The sequence below is a fragment of the Hordeum vulgare genome, chromosome 4H (assembly GCF_904849725.1).
Source record: "Hordeum vulgare subsp. vulgare chromosome 4H, MorexV3_pseudomolecules_assembly, whole genome shotgun sequence".
Classification (NCBI taxonomy): Eukaryota; Viridiplantae; Streptophyta; class Magnoliopsida; order Poales; family Poaceae; genus Hordeum; species Hordeum vulgare.
The window spans coordinates 538,354,761-538,379,391 of NC_058521.1; the positions used below are offsets into that span (position 1 = coordinate 538,354,761).

The 24,631-nt window shown below is 44.9% G+C and overlaps 2 protein-coding genes across 2 annotated transcripts; both read right to left on the reverse strand.

Annotated features, from left to right (window-relative positions):
* Positions 1-301: 301 nt before the first annotated feature.
* Positions 302-1,501, reverse strand: LOC123447727 (putative cyclin-dependent kinase F-2). The gene has a single exon (XM_045124368.1). It carries the CDS (start codon positions 1,499-1,501, stop codon positions 302-304), a length of 1,200 nt encoding a protein of 399 aa, XP_044980303.1.
* A 9,277-nt stretch (positions 1,502-10,778) lies between these two features.
* Positions 10,779-11,978, reverse strand: LOC123447718 (putative cyclin-dependent kinase F-2). The gene has a single exon (XM_045124353.1). The coding sequence runs from the start codon at positions 11,976-11,978 to the stop codon at positions 10,779-10,781; it is 1,200 nt and encodes a 399-aa protein (XP_044980288.1).
* Between the last annotated feature and the right edge of the window lie 12,653 nt (positions 11,979-24,631).

Here is a 24,631-nt window from a genome sequence, read left to right on the forward strand (position 1 = left end):
GGGCAATAATGAAGATATATATTGTATTGAACATGACCGATTTACGACATATGCTCGACATTATCTTCAAGCAATTGGAATACATACACAGCTAGATGGACAAGGACGACAAGCCCTTTCCAAATGAACAGTACACAAGGTTTCAAAAGGTCAGAAGAAAGACAATCACCAAAGTACGTGGAGCTCCGCATGCTATGATTTGCACAAGCACACATGCAAGCAAAAGCATCTAGATATAGCTAGCTACACAGCTACATGGCTTGTTCCAAACCGCAAGTTGTATTTTGAGCACGTTCTTCATCTATGGTGTTGGTGTCGCTGGTGGGATGACCTTGATCCGCTGCAGGTTCTTCTTCGTTCCTGGCATCGCTGGCGGGGTGACCTTGATCTGCCCGACGTTCTTCTTGGGTGTCGCCGGAGCGAATTTGATCCGCAGCACAGTCTTCTTCTTCAGTGTCCCCGTCTGAACGATCTTGATCCGCAGTACGTTCCTTCTTGACGGCAGCTCTGGCACGTCGTCGTCGGTGTGGAGCTTGGGCGCGAACCACGGGAGTTGGAGCGCAGCGGCCGCCGTGAGCCGCTTAGCTGGGTTGCACTCGAGAAGCCCTTTCAAGACTTGGAAGCCGTCCTGGGACAAGGTCTCCCGGGGGAAGAGGTTTCCCAGCGTGTTGTGCTGCTCCTGCTGCGCCTTGGCCGCGACGAACTCCGGCCAAGGTAACCCAAGAACGCGGAAGATAGCCGAGAGCTGGGCGATCCTGTCGTCCTTTTTGTCGGCCTTAAACAGCATCTCGCCGGTTAGCATCTCGGCCATGACGCATCCCAGCGACCACGTGTCGACGCGCTCGGCATAGTCCGGCTTGCCCAGGAGGATCTCGGGCGCCATGTAGGGCATGGTGCCAGCAAATTTGTACGGCAACTTGGCGGTCTCCAAGGACATGGCTAGCCCGAGGTCGCAGATCTTGAGGATCTTTCCTCCTTCGCCGACGAGGATGTTGTGCGGCTTGATGTCGCGGTGGATGATGTGATGCATGTGCATCTTGCTGGTGCCGGTCAGGAGCTGCCACATGAAGCCTTTCACGATGGCCTCCGGGAGCGGCGGCCTCTCGGACAGGAAGGCGCGGAGGTTCGGCCCGACGTAGTCCATGGCGAGGCAGAGGTTGCGGGTGATCGGGTCGCGGAAGAGTCCACGGGTGCCGACGACGTAAGGGTTCGGGGCGCAGGCCTCGAGGAAGCCGGCCTCCTCCTCGATCTCTCTGTTGGCGACGGCGGGATCGTCGGTGGAGCGGAGGACCTTGATGGCGACGGTCTTGCCGGTGACGCGGTGGCGCGCCTTGAGGACTGCGCCGAAGCTGCCCTCGCCGAGGCAGGGCGTGTCCTGGAACTCGAAGGCCGTCGTGGTGCCGATGCGGACGCGCCTCCTCTTGCAGAAGGTTGCTTCTGGTTCTTGATGCGTCACGTGGCCGGCGTCGAGGACGGCAGCTGGTCGCTTGCCGGCCACCATGGCGCTCGAGGACTGGTTGCCGGCCGGGGTGCGCGATGGATCGGAGGTGGAAGGAGACGAGATCGATCGAGGAAGGCGTGGAGGGAGCTAGGGTTGAGGCGTTGAGCTCTAGCTAGACAAACACATTTCTCTGCATGGATGCGTACGTATATATTGATGCGGGAGCTCGTTTTCGACTAGGCTATGGACACGAATGCACAACTTTTTTCCTTCTGAGGATCCGAAACCCACTCGGATTCCATCTACCAGGCATGCACGCGTCTTCTTTAAGCAAAGCGCGACACATGGAGCAAGCTATGCTATCCCAATTGTGAGTGTAATCGGACTAAATCGAGTCAATTGCATGGCTTAGAGCATCTCCAACACACGCCGCACATTAACAAAATTTTACAGCGTCGAAATAACGTTCTTGCGCATGGCAGCGATGAAGAGGTTTTTTATATACACAAAAATAAGATGCCCAATCCAGCGGCGCCATCTACGGTCAGCACGTACAATCCGGCGAGGATTTTCAAGGGCTGTTTTCGAAGACTGTTTGTCTATTATCCAGAGAACCAATGCTTCGACGGTTAATCGCTCGCCAGTGGGCCTCATTACTGCTAGTATCAAGGAGTTGGCATCGGTCTTCTTGTATGTTCGTTTTAAAGCATCTCCAACAGGCGCACAACCGTGCAACGCGTTAAAATAAGTTTACAGCATCAAAATATTATTTTTTTGCGCATCGAAGAGCGTTAGTTCCAACGGTCGCTGAGAAAAATTGCGCGCGCGCCGCTCCAATAGAAACGCTAAAATTTCAAATGCGTGATATAGATACTACGCAAAAACAAGATGACATAGATAAATTTAAATAAAAAATAATACAAAGGATAGCATTGCATAGATATAAAATACTCATCGGAGATAGATAAAACATACATAATAAATAAAAAATAATAAACTACTACTTATCGTGTCCTACTCCTTCGTCGTGATGAAGGCGTCAGGCCACCGTTCATCGTCGGGGTCCCAAGTCGACGCTCCCTTCATGGCACGGAGGGGGCGAGGCGAGCAGAGACGAGAAAGAGCGTCGGAGAGAACGGCAGAGGCCGCGTGACGAGGCACACAGCGGTGGGAGGGCACGTCGAGGGGCGCTGGATTTATAAAGTGTGTCTGACGCCACACGCCAAAGCTAGCGCGCGTCGGGCCGCTTTTTCACCCCCGTGATCTTTTCCCGCGCGTCAGAATCTCCCGTGTCCGCTGGAGCGCTCGAAACCGCTCCACGTGCGCTAAAACCCATGTTTCCTCGCACACACGTTTTTTACCGTCATTGTTGGAGATGCTCTTAGTCATGTAAATCGTTTGTCGAATGTTGCTGCACGTGATTAACCATGCAAATGACCAATTCCCGTTGACTCTCTAAATAGATATAAGTGAAGCATGAGAGTTTAATTCTTTCTATAAAAGATCATGCTCTAATAAGTATAAGTCAAGCAATAGAGCATTCTACAAACAACGGTTTTCTATGTGAAGAGAAATAGGCAATCCAAACTTCAAATGAAATAAGTGAGGCACATGAAACATTCTATAAAGCCATACTCAAAAGGTATAAGTGAAGTGCAATGAGAATTATATAAATCAACCATGGACTATCTCATATCTGCATGGTGCATAAAAGAAAAAATTAAAAACTAAATGCAGAAGACGCTCCAAGATTTGCACATAACACATGAACGAAGCAAAGACGAAAACATACCGATACTTGTTAAAGAAAGATGGGATGCCTTCCGGGGCTTCCCCAAGCTTAGACGCTTGGGTCTCCTTGAATATTTACTTGGGGTTCCTTGGGCATCCCCAAGCTTGAGATCTTGCCTCTCCTCCTTCTCCTCATATCGAGACTTCCTCGATCTTTGATCACTTCATCCACACAAAACTCAACAGAAAGCTTGGTAAGATCCGTTAGTATAATAAAGCAATTCACTATTCTAAGTACTGTTGCAACCAATTCATATTTTGTTTTCGCATTGTAGATACTGTAATATAACTTTTCCATGGCTCATACCACCGATAAAAATTGATAGTTTTATCAAAATAAGCAAAACAAGGCATAAAACAGAATTTGTCTTAAACAGGACAGTCTCTAGTAATCTTTACATCTACCATGCTTCTGGTACTCCAAAAATTCTGAAACATTTAGACGAAATAACAAATTCGTATAGCAAGAGTGTGCAAAACGTTTTAGAACCTTTTTACGTTCCAGTAAAAAATTAAAATTCACGTGCTATAGCCAAAGTTTCTGTTTCTGCACCGCACATACCAACAAGCAATCTACCCATCCTGAAGGCAAATCTTGGCACATTATTTTTATAATACAATGGATTTGTACAAGGGGATAATTATTTTTGTGAGAATCTTCATGAAAAATTCTACATTGTTTCCATGAACACAAGTGTTCAAGGTCGACCCTCACTTCACCAATGCATCACCTTTTAATCGCTTCTATTTTTGTGAAGTTTTAAGTTCCCCTCAACAGAATTAAATGACTCTCTAAAACTTCCGGGCTGTCTCCCTGGCAGCGTTTCTTTAAAGCCATTAAGCTAGGCATAAAGTTCTCAAGTAATGGATCCACCCGGATCCCAAGGTATATCAAAGCCAATTTTAATTAGCAATGATTTGGCATTTAGTAGTGAGCACAAAGCAACATATATCAAGCAATGAATAAGTCTAACTCTCTTCCTATGCATCGGCATGTCATACAAGAACAATTCATGTACATCAAGTAAAGGCCAATACATAGCATAAGCAGTTTCTTGCAATTTTGTCGTGTTGGAAACATAGAGAGGCGGAGATGTAGTTCCTCTCTCATAATAATTGCAAGTAGGAGCAGCAAGCACATGCATATTATATTCATCAAAATCATCATGTATAGTGGTAAAAGGCAACCCATCAATACAATCCTTAACAAGTGCAAACTTCTCCGATATAGTGTAGTTTGGAGAATTCAAAACGATAATAGGACTATCATGTGTGGGTGCAATAGCAACAATTTCATTCCTAATATAAGGAACAATAGCAAGTTAATCTCCAATAGCATAATTCATATTGGCATCCTGGCCACAAGCATAACAAGCATCATCAAAACGGGATATTTCACACGAATCAACGGGATCATAGCAATTATAATAGCATTCATCCTTCGGTAAGAACGAAGGGACGTTAAACAATGTATGAGTTGAAGAGTTACTCTCATTAGAAGATGGGAACGGGTGATCAATCCGCTCTTCCTCCCTTTGTTCTTCGCTATCCTCATCATCTTTTTCATCAAATGAGCTCACAGTTTCATAAATTCCTTCTTCCATAGGCTCGTGCAAAATATTAGTCTCTTCTTGGACAGCGGAGACTTTCTCAATAAACGCATCAATATCAGAATTTTATTTATAAATATCATAGCAATATTTAAGGATAGCAAAATTTTCAGGTCTATAAATTGAATCATCAAAATCTTCAAACTTTTCAAACAAAGATTCAATTTCATAAGCACCCTTAAAAGCAACAAATTCTTCTATTCGTTCCACATCATAGTAATCATATATACCATTAGCATAAGAAGCCAAGGTTTCATTATCATTGAATTTGCACGAAAAGGGAAGGTGTGGAGCATTCATCCTAGAGCAACAAGTAAAATCATATCTATCGCATAAATTCCAAGCATACCAATGCAACATATCAATTTGATCCCATAACAGTTTCCCTTTTTGTAATCCCTAAAGTATTCACGTTGATCCAACATGTCTCCCATTATCATGTTGAATGGGGTTTTTTCAGGATTATCAAAGTAGTGCATAATATTTTTCACATAACGAGCATCGAGGGTTTTAGAAGGTTCCTCATATCCATGAGTAGCAAGTACCACTATTTTTTTTAGTGTTTTGTGTTCCATATCCATAACTAAAGATAGAGAACAACTTAGAACGGGAAATAAAAACTACTTAGTCATAAAGCAAACAAGCACACACGAGAATATTCACCCCACGCTATTGCTCCCCGGAAACGGCGCCAGAAAAAGGTCTTGATAACCCACAAGTATCGGGGATCATTTGTAGCCTTCTTCGATAAATAAGAGTGTCGAACCCAACAAGGAGCTAAAGGCAGAACAAATATTCCCTCAAGTTCTATCGACGGCCGATACAACTCTACACACTCTTGACGTTTGCTTTACCTAAAAAAAGTATGAAACTATTTTGCAAGAATAAAACTACGAGTACTTTGCGAGAATAAAACTACGAATAAATTGCGAGGTAATAAAAGTTGATAGCTTTTATCAACAAGAAAGTCATTTGTCCCTAGGCAATCGATAACAAGTACCGGTAATCATTCTTGCAATTTTATATGAGGGAGAGGCATGAGCTAACATACTTTCTCTGCTTGGATCATATGCACTTATGATTGGAACTCTAACAAGCATCTGCAACTACTAAAGACCATTAAGGTCGTGAAACCCAATCATAGCATTAAGCATCAAGTCCTCTTTACACCTATACGCCATAACCCACTTATCCGCATTTAGGCTGTTGTCACCCCCGCAACACCGACAATAAGCAAACCATGAACATATTGCAACACCCTACAACGGGGGGCCCTCATGTTCGCGCGACACGGAGGGCACCGTAGGACAACACCATAAATAAAATATGCAATCATACCAACCAAGATCACGATTAACCCATAGGATAAAACGGATCTACTCAAACATCACAGGATAGCCCAATATCATTGGGAAATAATATATGAAAATGAGCACCATGTTTAAGTAGAGATTACAGCGGGGAGAAGGTGTGTTACACCGCTGCATAGAGGGGGAGAAAGTTGGTGTTGACGGTAGCAAGGTTGTTGATGTAGATCGTCGTCACGATCCTAGCCCCGGCGGCACTCTGGCGCCACCGGGAGAGAGGGGGAGAGAGCCCCCCTCCTTCTTCTTCTTCCTTGGCCTCCCCCCAAGATGGGAGGAGAGTTCCCCCTCTGGTCCATGGCCTCCATGGTGGCGGAGGGGCGGGAGCCCCTCCGAGATCGGATCTCCCTCTCTGTTCTCTTCTGTTTCGCCCTTCTTCTCTGTCCCAGATTCTGGCGTTTCACCATTTCTTATATTCCTGGAGATCCGTAACTCTGATTGCGCTGAAATTTCTACACGATTTTTTTTCCATAAACTATCTTTCTTGCGCCAGAAGAAGGGCTTCAACCGACGTTCGAGGAGGGCACAAGACACCAGGGTGCGCTTGGGGCCTATAGCGCACCCTCGTGGGTTGTGAGCTGTGTGGGGCCCCACTTGCATTGATTCCACCTCACAAAAATCACATAAATTCCAAAATAATTCTTCGTAAATTTTTATCACGTTCGGACTTCGTTTGACATGGATTTTCTGCGATACAAAAACATGCAAAAACAGGAACTGGCACTAGGCACTAGATCAATAGGTTAGTCACATAAAACATATAAAAAGTTGCCAAAAGTATGTGAAAGTTGTATAATATTGGCATAAAACATTCTAAAATTATAGATACGACGGAGACGTATCACCTCCCCTCGTCCTAGAGGGAACAATCTTGGTTCTTGGATCTTTAAGATTCTTCATAGTGATCAATAAATAGATATCCCAAGTGACTCCGCGAATATAGCTATGCTCCCCACCAATGACGTCAGAAAACGTTCTCGGTAACCCACAAGTATATGGGATCGCGATAGTTTTTGAGGGTAGAGTATTCAATCCAAATTTATAGATTCGACACAAGGGGAGCCAAATAATATTTGTAGGTATTAGCAGCTGAGTTGTCAATTCAACCACACTTTGAGATTTAGTATCTGCAACACATTGATCAGTAGCACAGTAATATGATAGTTTTGATAGCAGTGCTAATAGTAGCAGCAGTAATGGTAACAGTGATAGAAGTTTCGTAGCAGTTGTAACAACAGTAGCAACAGTAGTAACGTCACAAGCACAATATGCGGAAAACTCGTAGGCACTGGACCAATGATATTTCTGGATAATATTCATCATATAACAGTCACAACATCGAGTGTCACATAACGAGCTCCCGTTCATCGATATAATGTAGGCATGTATTCATTAAATAGTCATACGTGTTTATGAAAAAGAACTTGTGTGACATATTTTATCCTACCCTCATGTGGCAGCGAGGTCCATAACAAAACTAAGGGATATTAATGCCTCCTTTTAATAGAGAACCAGAACAAAGCATTAACACATAGTGAATACATGAACTCCTCATACTATGGTAATCACCGGAAATAGTCTCAATTATTGTCATTTTGGGGTATGCAGGTCCTATAACGTAGTAGGTGCATATAACTTGCAAGATCGGATCAGGTACATAGATATAATGGTGAAAACATAAACGGTTCAGAGCTGAAATCATGGCACTCGAGCCCTAGTGACAAGCATTAAGCATAGCAAAGCCATAGCAACATCTATCTCCGAACATAGTGGATACTAGGGATCAAGCCCTAACAAAACTAAATCGATTACATGATGAATCTCATCCAGCTCTTCACCGACCAGCAAGCCTACGAAGGGATTACTCACTCCCAGTGGAGAGTATCATGGAATTGGCGATCAAGGAGAGTTGGTGATAACAAAGGCCAAAGATTCCCCTCTCTAGAGCCCCAAATGGACTCCAGATTAGGCCTCCCGATGAAGAAGAGGAGGTGGTGGCGGCTTCGTATCATGAAACGCGATGAAATTTCCTCTCAGATTTTTTTCTTCAAAAAGAGGATTTTACAGCACTGGAATTTGGGTTAGCGGAGCCACTTGGGCCCCACTAGACACGAGGCCGTGCTAGGGGGGCCTCGCGTGCCCTGATGTCTACCGGGCGCCTATGGCCTCCCATTCGGTGGGTCTTGGTTCTAGTATTTTTCATTTATTCTAGAAAAAATCTTCAAAAAGTTTCGTTCCATTCCGAGAACTTTTATTTCTGCACAAAAATCTCCATGGTAATTGTGCTGAAAACAGCGTTAGTACGGGTTAGTTTCATTCAGATCATGCAAATTAGAGTCCAAAACAAGACAGCAAAAGCACTAGGAAAAGTAGATACAATGGAGACGTATCAAGCTCCTTGTTCTTCCTTTCTTATTCTTCCATAGCTTTTGTTGTTGTGGTGGGATTTTAGAGTGAGGGACTTGACCACTTCATGTGTTCTTGTCATTGCATTAGTTGCATCGGTATGCATTCTCCATGGTGATACGTGCAAGTAAAAAAGTTGACAAGTTTATTACTCTTGGGTGTTTGGACACCCTAGAGCTTGTGTCTCTTGGGTGTTTTTGAGTCCTACATGGTTGGTTGTAGCTCGGAGCTCAATCATTGTGGTGTAAAGCTCCGGGCAATCGTCGGGGTCTCTAATTAGGTTGTGGAGATTGCACCGAGCAATTTGTACAGGTTCCAGTGACCGCCCTAAGAGTTACCAAAGTGTTCGTGTCCGGTGACGGCCCCCAAGGGTTGCCATTTGTACGGGCTCGGTGACCACCCTCAAGGGCCCTTTAGTGGATTCATGACATCTTGCATTGTGCGAGGGCGTGAGGAGATCACGGTGGCCCTAATGCTTTCTTGGGGAGCATTATGCCACCACACCGCTCCAAACGGGGATTAGCATGCGCAAGATTGTGAACTTCGGGATACATCATCGTCTCCACGTGCCTTGGTTATCTCTTATATGAGCCCTTTACTTTGTGATAGCCATATTGTTTCATGTTATATATCTTGCTATTACTTAGTTGTTTATCTTACTTAGCATAAGTTGTTGATGCACAAATGTGAGCCTAGTTGTTTTAGGTTTTGTGCTTCGCAAATTAAAAACTACTTTTATTCCGTATTTGTTCAAACAAAATCGTAATTATTTCAAAGCGTCTATTTACCCCCTCTAGGCGACACCCGCATCCTTTCGCCTTCGCTTCACATGCCTACTTCTGCCCCGCGCATCCACACCTGCGACGAGGACAACAGGCATGGGGCGTGCGAGCTCCGTGCAGGCCCGCGACATCGGATGTGCCCGTCCGCCCGCGGCATGCAACTCCAGCTACAACAACATCCAACACGCACGCCCGCCCGCGGTGGCTTCGGCTGCAGCGGCCAACACACAAGCAAGGCTGCGACGAGGACGCACGAGGTAACCTAGCGCGAAGACGAGGGCGACAGGCATGGGGCGTGCGAAGTCGTCGGCGGCCTCCCCTGATGCGTGGCTTCAGGTGGGACAACCTAGGATGGCTATGACGTGGAGTGTGGTGGCCGGGCGTGAACCCGGCAGCCTCATATTTGAGCCGGGTTTGAAGGGTGCCAGTGAGTCCGGTCGTATAGGGAGCAAATAAGGTGTGTGGTTGGGTCACTTTTTTTTACCAGACGGGCGCTCCGGGTGTTTAGCGATGAAATAGGGGGTCCATAGATAATCTAAGAAGAAAATATGGAATAAGATCAATAGAATTTTCAGAAATAAATTTCTTAATTTTTTGGTAATGTTAATAATATAAATAATATGTTTTGTATGTAAAATAAAGGTCAGAGATACACCTATAGAAATGTATCACTGTCCAAAATGTCACGTATTATGCAATGAAGAGGGCAAATATGAGTAAAAGTAACTACATGGTAAAAAATAAATACTTAGCACATTTGATGCACTGAGGATGATGCCCTAGCAACTCTTGTAGATTAACAAAAGAACATATATAAAAGGGCAATGGTGCTGATATATATAAAATAGGACTGATTTACAAGATGCTCAGTTTGAAGGAGATCATCTCCAAGCAATTACATAGCTAGATGGACATGGGTGACGACAAACCCTTTCCAAAAGAGCAGTAGTACAAGGTTTTAAAAAGTCAGCAGAAAGACAACCACCACCGTACATGGAGTTCCGCATGCTATGATTTGCACCGTAGGTGAAGCACACATGCTAGCAAGCATCTAGCTAGATTAAGAAAAGAACTTATGCAGAAGGGCAATAATGAAGATATATATTGTATTGAACATGACCGATTTACGACATATGCTCGACATTATCTTCAAGCAATTGGAATACATACACAGCTAGATGGACAAGGACGACAAGCCCTTTCCAAATGAACAGTACACAAGGTTTCAAAAGGTCAGAAGAAAGACAATCACCAAAGTACGTGGAGCTCCGCATGCTATGATTTGCACAAGCACACATGCAAGCAAAAGCATCTAGATATAGCTAGCTACACAGCTACATGGCTTGTTCCAAACCGCAAGTTGTATTTTGAGCACGTTCTTCATCTATGGTGTTGGTGTCGCTGGTGGGATGACCTTGATCCGCTGCAGGTTCTTCTTCGTTCCTGGCATCGCTGGCGGGGTGACCTTGATCTGCCCGACGTTCTTCTTGGGTGTCGCCGGAGCGAATTTGATCCGCAGCACAGTCTTCTTCTTCAGTGTCCCCGTCTGAACGATCTTGATCCGCAGTACGTTCCTTCTTGACGGCAGCTCTGGCACGTCGTCGTCGGTGTGGAGCTTGGGCGCGAACCACGGGAGTTGGAGCGCAGCGGCCGCCGTGAGCCGCTTAGCTGGGTTGCACTCGAGAAGCCCTTTCAAGACTTGGAAGCCGTCCTGGGACAAGGTCTCCCGGGGGAAGAGGTTTCCCAGCGTGTTGTGCTGCTCCTGCTGCGCCTTGGCCGCGACGAACTCCGGCCAAGGTAACCCAAGAACGCGGAAGATAGCCGAGAGCTGGGCGATCCTGTCGTCCTTTTTGTCGGCCTTAAACAGCATCTCGCCGGTTAGCATCTCGGCCATGACGCATCCCAGCGACCACGTGTCGACGCGCTCGGCATAGTCCGGCTTGCCCAGGAGGATCTCGGGCGCCATGTAGGGCATGGTGCCAGCAAATTTGTACGGCAACTTGGCGGTCTCCAAGGACATGGCTAGCCCGAGGTCGCAGATCTTGAGGATCTTTCCTCCTTCGCCGACGAGGATGTTGTGCGGCTTGATGTCGCGGTGGATGATGTGATGCATGTGCATCTTGCTGGTGCCGGTCAGGAGCTGCCACATGAAGCCTTTCACGATGGCCTCCGGGAGCGGCGGCCTCTCGGACAGGAAGGCGCGGAGGTTCGGCCCGACGTAGTCCATGGCGAGGCAGAGGTTGCGGGTGATCGGGTCGCGGAAGAGTCCACGGGTGCCGACGACGTAAGGGTTCGGGGCGCAGGCCTCGAGGAAGCCGGCCTCCTCCTCGATCTCTCTGTTGGCGACGGCGGGATCGTCGGTGGAGCGGAGGACCTTGATGGCGACGGTCTTGCCGGTGACGCGGTGGCGCGCCTTGAGGACTGCGCCGAAGCTGCCCTCGCCGAGGCAGGGCGTGTCCTGGAACTCGAAGGCCGTCGTGGTGCCGATGCGGACGCGCCTCCTCTTGCAGAAGGTTGCTTCTGGTTCTTGATGCGTCACGTGGCCGGCGTCGAGGACGGCAGCTGGTCGCTTGCCGGCCACCATGGCGCTCGAGGACTGGTTGCCGGCCGGGGTGCGCGATGGATCGGAGGTGGAAGGAGACGAGATCGATCGAGGAAGGCGTGGAGGGAGCTAGGGTTGAGGCGTTGAGCTCTAGCTAGACAAACACATTTCTCTGCATGGATGCGTACGTATATATTGATGCGGGAGCTCGTTTTCGACTAGGCTATGGATCAACTTTTTTCCTTCTGCGGATCCGAAACCCACCCGGATTCCATCTACCAGCCATGCACGCATCTTCTTTAAGCAAAGCGCGACACATGGAGCAAGCTATGCTATCCCAATTGTGACTGTAATCGGACTAAATCGAGTCAATTGCATGGCTTAGAGCATCTTCAACACACGCGCAAGCTAAAAAAAATTACAGCATCGAAATAACTTTTCGTGCGTGGCAGCGATGAAGAGGTTTTTCAGATGCACAAAAATAGGACGCCCAATCCAACGACGCCATCTACGATCAGCGCGTACAATCCGGCGAGAATTTTCTAGGGCTGTTTTTCCAAGACTGTTTGTCTATTATCCAGAGAACCAATGCTTCGACGGTTAATCGCTCGCCAGTGGGCCTCGTTACTGCCGGTATCAAGGAGTTGGCGTCGGTCTTCTTGTATGCTCGTTTTAGAGCATCTCCAACACGCGTGCAACCGTGCAACGTGTTAAAATAAGTTTACAGTGTCAAAATATCAATTTTTTGCGAGTCGAAGAGCGCTGGCTCCAACGGCCGCTGAGAAAAATTGCGCGTGCGCCGCACCGGCACCGCTCCAGCAAAAGCGCTAAAATTTAGAATGTGTGATACAGATTCTACTCAAAAACAAGATGACATAGATAAATTTAAATAAATAATAATACAAAGGATAGCATTGCATAGATATAAAATACTCATGGGAGATAGATAAAACATACATAATAAATAAATAAACGATAAACTACTCCTTATCGTCTTCCTTCGACTCTCTCATATCCTGCTCGTCCGTTGTGATGAAGGCGTCAGGCCACCGTTCATCGTCGGGGTCCCAAGTCGACGCTCCCTTCATGGCACGGCGGGGGCGAGGCGAGTAGAGACGAGAAAGAGCGTCGGAGAGAGCGGCAGAGGCCGCATGACGAGGCACAGAGCGGTGGGAGGGCACGTGGGGGGGCGCTGGATTTATAAAGCGTGTCAGACGCCACACGCCAAAGCTAGCGCGCGTCGGGCCGCTTTTTCACCCCGTGTGTGATCTTTTCCCGCGCGTCAGAATCTCCCGCGTCCGCTTGAGCGCTCGAAACCGCTCCGCACGCTAAAACCCATGTTTCCTCGCACACGCGTTTTTACCGTCATTGTTGGAGATGCTCTTAGTCATGTAAATCGTTTGTCGATGTTGCTGCACGTATTCTAGCTAGATCTTGTGAGTTCTCTAGTGACTTTATTCTTCATATAACCCTGGATTGTATCCGGTGGACACTCTCTCTTGGTTATCCTTGATCAATAAAGCACGATATTCATCAAAGAAAATATGCAGTCCGAAAGTCGGTGTGTTCAAAATTTGCAGCGCAGGCGCTCACGATTTTTATGCGTGCTATATTTTACAACGTCTGCTAAAACGCTTTTTTTGTCTGTGACGCAAAAAAAAAGTCGGTTTTTAGCCAGCAGGGTCTTCTTTTGAAGCCTGATGGAGATGACCTTACATGTTGTGCTAGCTTGCACTACAAGTCAAAGGATGTCGCTGCCAGTTGGCTGTTGGGTGCATGTCTGGGTATGTCTACATGTGTGCATGTCCATGTAAGCATGCTCCTCATATTTTTATTATTATTTTTTGCTTTCAGTCTGTGGATATGACACTAGTTACCACATCTTCTTTCTCACACCACCTTGTCGTCGTCTCCGCCCTTGGCATTCCTTTTATGCAAAGCACACCAAAACTGATTCCCACCTCATTTGCAGCATCCTTAAAAGGTTCATTTTGAGGGGTAGGAGCCTCCCAATATAGGATATTATACATGGTGCTTGCACTACTACATGAAATCTTAACACGTGCAAAAGCTCGATCAACGACGAATGGGGGACGTCTGACGATAGTAACTTGTCACTGGTACTTAGTTACCAGTGACAGACAAGCTATTCACCACTAATAACGCAATACATGTGACGGTGATCGGACTAAAGGCAGTCGTGATTGATTCTCCATAAAGGCCAGGCCTATTGGCCTTACCTATGACACTGGTGTTTTTTTGGGTTTGAAAATGTAAAATATTGCATAAGTAAACTTAAGATCATATCACTGGCACCACTGGAAGGTTTCCTCTCTGGTTTGTGATGGTCATGGATGTGTGAAGGATGAGAGCCTCCCCCAAGGTTGGATTTAACTCTCATGGAGTAATTTCTGGATGGTTCCTTGGCCTTTTAGTAGAGCAATTTCTAAAAGGCCAAGGAAATATAACAAGGAGGATGTCTCTCTTCCCTCTCTTCTGCTGGCACCAGAGCACTGTCAGAGGAACCATCATCGCCATCATCGTCTTCATTTACTCAACCACCATATTTCGCAAAATCCCTCATTTATAAAGTGGTCCACTCACCCACAAATCTCTCGAGCCCCCTACTTAAATATGGTGTTTTATGTGATCATTTTTTATCCAAAGATTTTTTGCACTACCATTATGTCTGAGTTTTGTCTTTTGCCTCATGGCATTGGTGATCGATTCTCTCGAGCCCTCTACTTAAACGTGGTGTTTTATTGATGATTTTTTTATCCAAAGATTTGTTTCACTATCATTATGTCTGCGTTTTGTCTTTTGCCTGGTGGCATTGGTGACCTATTATTGGATATGACTTGTATATAAGTGTTATCCTCTTGTGCTAATGTATAAGTGTGCCTGTATGTTGGATCACACTTGAGGGTTAGTAATGTGTTGCGATGAATATATACATAGGGTGGCCAAAGTGATAGATATTATTGTACTTGAGTATAGGAGTCAAAGCATATGGGATAAAAAGGACGAGTGCGAAGTTTGTGTGACCGCGCACCTCGGTGCTCTGAATCCGTGACGTCCAGCAGCACATTGGGATGGTAAGCTGTCTGCTGGCTGTCCCCTGCTAGCTTGTGTTAGGTTGAGGATCTAGGCATCATAGACGTATTGGTTTCGCACACATGTTTCGTAATACATGTGTCTACTGTTCTATTATGACCCCGGTTGAGAGACTGAACGATTAAATATCTAGTTGGAGAAAGGGTGACTGATGAGATAGAAAAGACAAGTCGTGATGGGTGGCCCCGGTGAACGATTAATGAATTTGTGGGCCTCGGCACCACCGCTTGCATGCATACGCAGCCTACAGTCATGCAACGTGGCCGCATTTTTTAATGGGCTAAACCTAATTAGCTTTTAGTGATGCATTAAGGTTTATGTGAGGGTGTGCATGTTTAATTGTTTTCACCCTATTTTAAGTTTAATGTCATCTACGATATCAGATGAATACGTCTCACAAAATATTTTCATATTTAATACATATGCGTCGATACCTCATTAAAAGCTTCATTTATTTATTTCAATACGCCACGTGTATATTTTGTTAGCGCAATATATTTTTTATGCGTCGCATCGATATTTCTCACCAAGGATGGAACAAGGGCTTCATTTACCATACGGTCGATATTTCGAAACTACTATGATTTTATGTAGATATTCGACACCCGCCGTAGTTGGCGGCGTGCATGGATGAACGTTATGTGTATTTGAATATGCATTATTATCCGAGTGTGTCATTTTAATTAGGACAAAAGTAAATAGATGCTCACATAATATTAACAGGGTTGCCACACATAATATTTTCTTCAAAACAAAATTTGAGAATGGCATGCCTCCAGTTTGTTTAACATAAAAAAATAAATTTGATTTCTTCTGTTGGATTTTTTAAGGCCTACACAATTTGGTTGAGTCATCCATTCCTAATTAATTTATTTTCCAGGAGCACTTGGAGAAATGGCGTTTTGGCTCTTGGGTGGAGGCCAATTTTTGAAAATTTGAAAATTTTGGTTTCAATAAAACCTGAAAATATTTTACAACTAAACAAGGATGTGAGCCGTATGTGTGCAAAATTTTAGGTTGAAATACTTTGAAACACGGCCTGTGTAAAAAACACAAATTCATGGTGTGGAAAAATAAATAGTATCATGTGTTAAAAAACCTTAAATTTGTTTTTTTTACACAACCCTCATTTTTAACGTATTTAGTCCTGAAAATTTACACGCTTGTACATTAAACCTTCATCTATTAATGTACAATACTTAAAAAAAAACTGAAACGTAAACATACAATTTTTTGCGAAATTTAAAAAAAAACTGAAACGTTTGCTGATTGTTGTGCACAAGTGGAGGAGGAAGAAGGCGATGTTGCATGCAGGTGGGATGGACGCTTGGGGATAAATGCATTCCCTCGTGAATGGCCTAATAAAAAATAGAAAAGTATTATTGATTTGACCTGACCACTCTGTTGGACCGGATTACACACACTATTTCCACGATGTACACTATTTGGACCTGCGCATTGGTACTGCTCACATGCATGTGCAGATCGTCGATCGTCCTGTTGATGATATGGGCTAGATTCTGCACCGGATTCTCTCCTCTGCTCTAACCCGTAATACAAGGAAAACTGCCTCCTATACGGGGGACAGGCCAAAACAATACGATGACGGCGCGGATCCCTAGCGGGTGTGTATGGACAGGATGCCGAGCACCGACGTGCTCGTCCTCAAATCCGAATTTTCGTCATATATAGGACTTCTCTATGGTTGGGTTACCTTCATAAATTATTAGTATTTGTGGATGACTACGATGGTTTCAATCATAAGTACATGTTACTCAATTGATTTTGCAGTATCCGAGTATATGCCTCTCCCACATATAAACCGTAAGTGTCTATATCTACTATTTTATTTTATTATAGCCAATGGTCTAGGGACAATTCCGCACCACCTTCGCCACTACTTCCACGCTCTCACTCTTTTATTTTATTTGCAACTTGAAACTATACTCCCTCTCTCCCAAAATATTTTGGAACGGATGGAGTAGTGCCTAACTCTTATTTACTTGATCTTTGTAATCTTGCACACTACCTCTTTCGCATTACAAATTATCTTTTTTTTCCTTACATGTGTTTTTAGAGAGTCTAGGTAAAGCAAACTCTTGGTGTGTAAAAGGTTGTATCAGTGCAAACAGAGGCTGAGAGAATGGGATTCTTACCTGGGATATTGATGCTTGATACTTCCACATTGAAAAGTGCTACAAAAATTCCATACACTTGGGAATTACCAAGCTCGTTTGTGGTGTTTTTTTACGGAAAGCATAACGCTAGGTTTTAATATTCTCGTGTGCATTTGTGTGAAAGGTTGACAACACAAATGCACACGAGAATATTCAACCTAGCGCTATAGTATGAAGAGCAACAAACTATATCATACTTTTACACAAAACACCATTTGTTTGCTTAGAGAATGGGATGAAAAATTTATGACATAATTTTTTCCTCTTGAAAACATACAGAGCACGTTGCATTGCAGTGTTAGCATAATGTTAATGACACACTAGCATCTCATGTTAAGGATATTATGATACTATGGAGATGCTAGTTAAGGCTATTATAATACTATGGTATAGTATGAATTGAAGAGTTTGTTATCTTTATTGCTATCTACGAGATTCTGACTGTGAGAGAAAATCCTTTTGAGATCCGGAGACATTTTCTAAATCATGATTTTTCCTTTTAAAATTAGCGAACATTTTTAAATTCACAAATATTTCTAAATTTATGAACAATCTTAAAACCCGTGAAGATTTTCGTTCAAATGCGTAAAGATTTTTTATTATTTAAAACGTTTTTAAAACTTTGCAAACATTTTATTATTATTTTGGAACATTTTAAATATTCTCTCTACTTTTAGAAAGAATACTTTCCTTTTTTCATCACTTCCCTGGATGGGCCGAGGACCAATAGGATGAGTGGCCAGCCATCTGAGGCAAGCATCTTGGGGCGTGTGATTTTGGCCATCCTTCGACGCATTGCACGCTATATAGAACCTCCTCTCCATGTGGGTTGTTTTGTTGTCGGGTGAGAGCATGGTTAATAGTATAGCCAACTGTCGGCTATAAGGAGTTTTCATGTCATATATTGCCGACCTAAGAAGTATTACTTTATCACTACATGGTCCATCTTAAATCCTCACAATGTTTCTTGAAGCTCGTGCTACAGCCGACTGTTAATATGTAACCCGCTTCTCTTCTCTCTCCTCTTCTCTTTCAACAAACTCACAAAAATATAATGCTTCAATCCTTACAGCCTGCTGCCTGTACCTTATTATACTTGTTGTGACGGGAATTGGTTTTCTACTTCATGAGTTTGTGAGGGGGTCAACTGATACTTGTGATATACGTTGGGTTTTCTGTGAAGAAGGACGGGTTATCACGACATAATACGGGTAAGTATTTCCCTCGATTAAGAAACCAAGGTTTATCGAACCAATAGGAATAGCAATCATCAACCGTCTTCAGCAGTTGCACACAAAAGAGCAAATAACTTGGACCCAACGCGGGAAAGAGGGTTGGCAATCCCCTTGATCTCGTTATTTGCAAGTGAATGAGGTGTGTAGATAATTGTAGATAGTTGTGACTTGCAAAATAAAATAAAAGACAAATAATAACAATGAGGAAATTATAAGTTTTCTAAATATATAAGTGAATAGACCCGGGGGCCATAGTGTTCTCTTGTGGCATCTCTCATGGAAGCAACATATGATGGGTAAACTAATTATTGTTGGGTAATTGGTGGAAGAATGGATAGTTATGTGATTCTCATGGAAATGATAATGTATATATAGGCATCACGTTCAGAAGCAAATAGGTCGACTCCTGCCTGCACCTACTACTGTTACTCCATCCAAAGACCGCTATCGAGCATGCATCTAGAGTATTAATTACAACAGAGTAATGCTTGGAGAACAATGACATGATGTAGACAAAGTAAACTCAATCAATATGAATAAACCCATCGTTTTATCCTTAATGGCATCAACACAAAGATGCAACTTGTCCCCTTCTGTCACTGGGATATAGAAACTCTTCAGGTTGAACCAACAACAACGCACCCCTCTCATTGAAGAAATACCAAACTACTTGGCCAAATAAATTGAATAAACCGGGGAGAATTACGAAGCTATGATGATCATGCAAATAATAATCATAAAAATCAGAGAAGACTCAAATACTTTTCATGAATAATCTGAACATAAACCCATAATTCATCGGATCCCAACAAACACACCATGTAAAAGAATTGCATTGATAGATCAAAGCGAAGTTGCGATGGTCATTGTATTGAAGAGAGAGAGAGAGAGAGAGAGAGAGAGATAAAGAAAGAGAGAGAGAGACATCTAGATACTAACTACAGACTCATAGGTCTGTGGTGCACTACTCACACATCATCACGAGGGAAGCAAGGTTGATGAAGAGGCCCTCCGTGATTGCCCCCCCCTTTCGGCAGGGTACCGGAATGGAGCTCCAGATGGGGTCGCCATAGAATAGAGACCTACGTCGGCGTAAAAAGTGTTTGCGTATGATATTTAGGTTTTCTAGAACATTTGGCAGTTTATAAGCCACAAAACGAGGCAAGAGGGGCCACAAGGGCGTGCCAAGTCATCAGGGCACTGCCACCCCCGGCCCTGGCCAAGCCCTGTTGCCTTAGGGGCCGATGTGTGGCTTCTGGTTTCCTCCCGAAGCTTCTAGGTCTTATTTTATTCTAGAAAAAATCATAAAAAAGTGTCATAGCAATTGGACTTCGTTTGGTACTCAAAACCTAAAAATCAAACAAAAAAACACGCAGAAAACAGCAACTCGCACTAACAATTGGTTAATAGGTTAGTGCTCAAAAATAATATAAAATGGTAAATTATGACCCAAAAATGCCTAGGATGTTAATATAACATCATGGTACAATAAAAATTTATAGATAGATTGGAGACGTATAAAGCATCTCCAGGCTTAATTCCTGCTCGTCCTCGAGTAGGTAAATGATAAAACAGATTTTTTTTATATGACATGCTATCCAATATGTAATCTTTTTAATGTATGCTCCTTAAAAAATGATGAATCAACAAACATCAACATAGTAATAATTATAAGCATAAGCAAAAATATCATCAATCTTTCAAAGTATACGATCCCAAAAAAATGTTTACCCCCATTAATCTTTCATATTAGCAAAGCATGGCTCCGTCTTCACCACATTAATGCAAATGTTAAGCACCATGTTGTCCAAGTCAGGCAATTAGATCATACTTTTTCATAGTGAGTCAACGTTTTATTCTTCGCACAATACATGAGCGTGAGCCATGGACATAGCATAAGGTGGAATACAATATGGTGGTAGGTATCAAAGGGGTAAAAGTGGAGAAGATAGTCTCACATCAACTAGGCGTACCAACAAGCTATGGAGATGCCCATCGGTAGATGTCAATGCAAGGTGTAGGGGTTGTCATGTAAATGATGCACTAGAGCTATAACTGTATGAATCTCAAATGAAGCTAAGTGGGGTGTGCATCAAACTTGCTTGCTCATGAAGACTTGCGGCATTTGAGGAAGCCCGTGATCGGAATATGCAAGCCAAGTTTTTAATAATGATAATATGATTCCCACTAGCATATGAAAATGACATATCATGAGACTCGCTATATGAGGAACATGTTGCCACTTTGAGGCACAAGTGTGGTAAAGGATAGTAGCAAAGTCCCTTCCCTCTTTTTCTCTCATTCATTATTTTCATTTTTTATGGTGGGCTCATTTGGCCTCCTCCATTTTTATTTTTCTTCCGGAGTATCTTCCCGACTTGTGAGGGGATCATAATCTCCATCATTCTTTCCTCACTCGAACAATGCTCTAATAAGTATGATCATCACGTTTTTATTTACTTACAACTCATGAATGCTTGATATGACTCAATATGAATGCCTCTGGAAGTGTACCAAGATGTGCAATGATCTAGCATGACATGTATGAGCAATATAATGAATGGTGTCTTTGCCAAAAATGCTATGTCAGCTCTATATGATCATGCAAAGCAATATGATGATGAATAAACTAGTCATATGATGTAACGATGGAATTTGCATGGCAATATATCTTGGAATGCCTATGAAAATGCCATGATAGGTAGGTATGGTGGTTGTTTTGAGGAATATAAAGAAAGGTTTATGTGTGACAGAGCATATCATGCCATGGGGTTTGGATGCACTGGCGAAGTTCGCACCAATCCTCGAGGTGAGAATGGGCAATGGACGTGTGACAGCCCGATGCCGACGTTCCAGAAGATTCCTCTTTATTTCCGTTTCCGTCGTGTAGTTATTTTTTTTCGTTCGTTGCATCATCGCATCATGCATGGCATCATGTCAACTGTGTTTTGTCGGTGTTGCTTGTTGCCGTGTTGTTGGGTGTTAGTGCTTTGTGAGTGGCGTTGTTTTGGAGTGATGAGAGTGGGTGCGTGAGAGCCACCTCAAAGCCCTATTGCACCGCGGACCTAAAACCTTCTCTCCCCTCTTATTCCGTTTTTGTGGTTTTCCTTAAGTCTTCGTTTAAACCCCTAATTAAAAAAGGGTTCGTCTTCTTTTAATAAAAGTCCTTTTATTAAATGTGGGGGCCACCCCTTGGGTTTTCTTTTATTTCTCCTCTTGTTTTATTTTAAAAACAGTCTCATTTTATTTTCTTCTTTATAGAGCCTTTATTTTATGATTTAAATAAAAAAGGGGGTTTATATTATTCTTTCGTAAAAGGGTTTATTTTAATTCTTCAAAAGGTTCTTTTATTCGTTTTAAAAAAAAGAAAGCCCAATCTATTTTTAGAGCTGGGGTTTATTTTTAAAGGAGCAAAGGCATTCTCTTTATTTTATTATTTATTTGTTTTCCTTTTCTTTGTTAAAAGCCTTTCTTTAGTTAAAATTTTCTGTTTTAAAAGTTTTTAAAGAAAAAAAAACAAAACTATTGGGGGAGGGAGCCCAGCCAAGCAGGCCAAGGCCGAGCGCCCCCCCCTGCCCTAGCGCCAAGCCCCGATGCCTCTCCTCCTCCCCATCTCCCCGAGCACCGTCATCCCCTCTTCTGCGCGTTCCCTCGCCCGAACCCCTCGCCATGGTCGCGCCGCGAGCCCCGCGCCTCGCCGTGCTGCGCCCCTCGAGCCGCCACCTGCAGCAGGCCCAGGCGCCGCCACCTCCCTCTTCCCCGTTGTGCCACGGCCTCCCGCGCGCCCCGGCGTGCCGCTCGCCAGGCCTCGCCGCTGTTCCCCTCAGCTGCGTCGCCTCCGCGCGTGGCCCCGCGCCGCCATGCTTGCCTGGCCGCCGGTTGCCCTGCTGCTCCACCTCGCCGTTCCTCCTCAGGAGCTGCCCGCCGCCGACAGCGCCCCCGCGCGCCAAGCTGCGCCTCGCCGGCCTCCCGGGCGCCGCCTCGCCGCCAGGCCCAGACCGCCTCCTCGCCGTTCTCCGGGCTTGCCTTGCTGCCGCCTTGCCGGCGTCAGCCCGTGCCCTGCCCGCCGTGGTCGCCAAGTCCTCCAGGCTCAGCCTCCTGCTCCTCCTGCCGAGCTGTTGCTATTGTTGTGCGAAACTGTTGTGCCTGATTGCATTGCCTGCTTGCTGCTGCACTTGTTGTTGCTATTGCCTGTAGCTGCTGCGTTGCTTGCTGCTATGGCTGTGCCCGCTTGCTTTCTGTTGCTGTCAGTAGTATGGCCATTGCATATTGCTGTTGATGAGCTTGCCTGCGCGAGATGTGCTGCCGCCTTGGCCTCTCCCATGCCTGCCGATGCGGTTGCTTGCCGTTGCCTGCCCTGCTTGCTGCTGCTTGTTGTTTGCCTGCTTGGTGAATGCTAGGATAGGTTGCTGCCTGCTTGCTGCTTGGTGCCTTGCTAGCTTGCTCCTGCTTGTGTTTTGTTGTTGTTATTGTGGTAGCTTAGTGTTGTTGCTTGCCTGATGTTAGTTGCCATGCGTAGTTTGCTGTTTGTTGCTAGGTTAGTTGCTTGCTGCCGTCACCGACGAGTGTTGCTGTTGTGTCGCCTGCCGTCGCCGCGTGCACCATCCCCGCCTGTCGGGAGTCATCGACTAGTTCGCCGAGTACCACGACGTCCTCGACGACCCCCGGAAACGAGTTTGACTTCCTCGACGTCGCCGAAGACACGTGATCGACTACCGACGCCGAAGACCGTGAACCACGACGCCGAGCGAACGACTACCATCGACGAGACCGAGTACCTCGACTTCCATGACGACCACGACCTCCACGACGTCCGCTTCGACCGAACCCCTCTGATTCGCACGCGTCGAAGGTATACCGATGAGACGAGTCGTGTAACGAACGAATGTGATGTATGAGTTGTATCATGTGTTGCACTGTATGTTGCCCGTGGCACGTTGTGTTCCTCTTATGTTGTGCCCCGACACATGGGAACCCAGTATCGGGATCACCCCATTCTTTAATTACCATTACTATCATTGCCATGCTAGTTTTACCGTTGCTACCGTTTATGTCTCGTTGCCTACCACATGTTAAATATCAGCCTCTCAACAATGCCATGATTACCTTCAACATGTTCGACCTAGCAAACCACTGATTGGCTATGTTACCGCTTGCTTAACCCTGTTGTTAGCGTTGCTAGTTGCAGGTGCAGATGCTTCCATGTGAAAACATGGGTTCTTTGTTATATCACCATATTAAATGCTATTTAATTTAATGCACCTATATACTTGGTAAAAGGTGGAAGGCTCGGCCTTTCTAGCCTGGTGGTTTGTTCCACCTTTGCCCCCTTAGTTTCGGCTACCGGTGTTATGTTCCATAATCGAGCGCTCCTAACACGATCGGGGTTGTTATGGGGACCCCCTTGATAATTTGTTTTAGATTAAAGCTGGTCTGGCAAGGCCCAACATTGGTACTACATTTTCCCAACATAATAATTTTGTTAATACTGAAAGCATAGGGCGTCATGAACCCGAGGAGTAATTTCACATAATACAGGGGGGCAGTGCTGTTGGTGCTGGTCCAAAACTAGAGCCATTTGCGGGGCCAACCCAGGGCAAGTCGGGAGATTTATATCAGGCCACCGTACGCTGTGCTTATCCGTCGTGTCCTGAGAACGAGATACGCGTCTCCTATCGGGATCGTCGACACGCCGGGCGGCCTTGCTGGATTAGTTTTACCTTTGACGAGATATCTTGTGCATCGGGATTCCGGTGATGCTTTGGGTAATCTCAGAGTTGAGGTTTTCCACTAGGGAATCCGACGAGATCGCGAGCTTCGTGATGGAGGATTTCTATGCGGCTTGTGGTAATTTGTGATGGACTAGTTGGAGCACCCCTGCAGGGTTAAATCTTTCGGAAAGCCGTGCCCGCGGTTATGTGGCAATGTGGAAATTTTGTTTAACACTGGTTCTAGATAACTTGAAGTTAACTTAATTAAAATATGCCAACTGTGTGCGTAACCGTGACTGTCTCTTTCGTGAGTTCTTTCTCCGATCGAGGACACGGTGGGGTTATGTCTGACGTAGATAGGTGTTCGGGATCATTCATTTGATCATCAGTAGTTCACGACCGGTATGCGTAGTTCACCCCCCCCCCCCCTCATTTCTGGTACTCGTAAGTTTAGCCAC

Coding starts and splice junctions, on each gene's coding strand:
- LOC123447727 (XM_045124368.1), bottom strand. CDS start 1,501: ATGGTGGCCGGCAAGCGACCAGCTGCCGTCCTCGACGCCGGCCACGTG.
- LOC123447718 (XM_045124353.1), bottom strand. CDS start 11,978: ATGGTGGCCGGCAAGCGACCAGCTGCCGTCCTCGACGCCGGCCACGTG.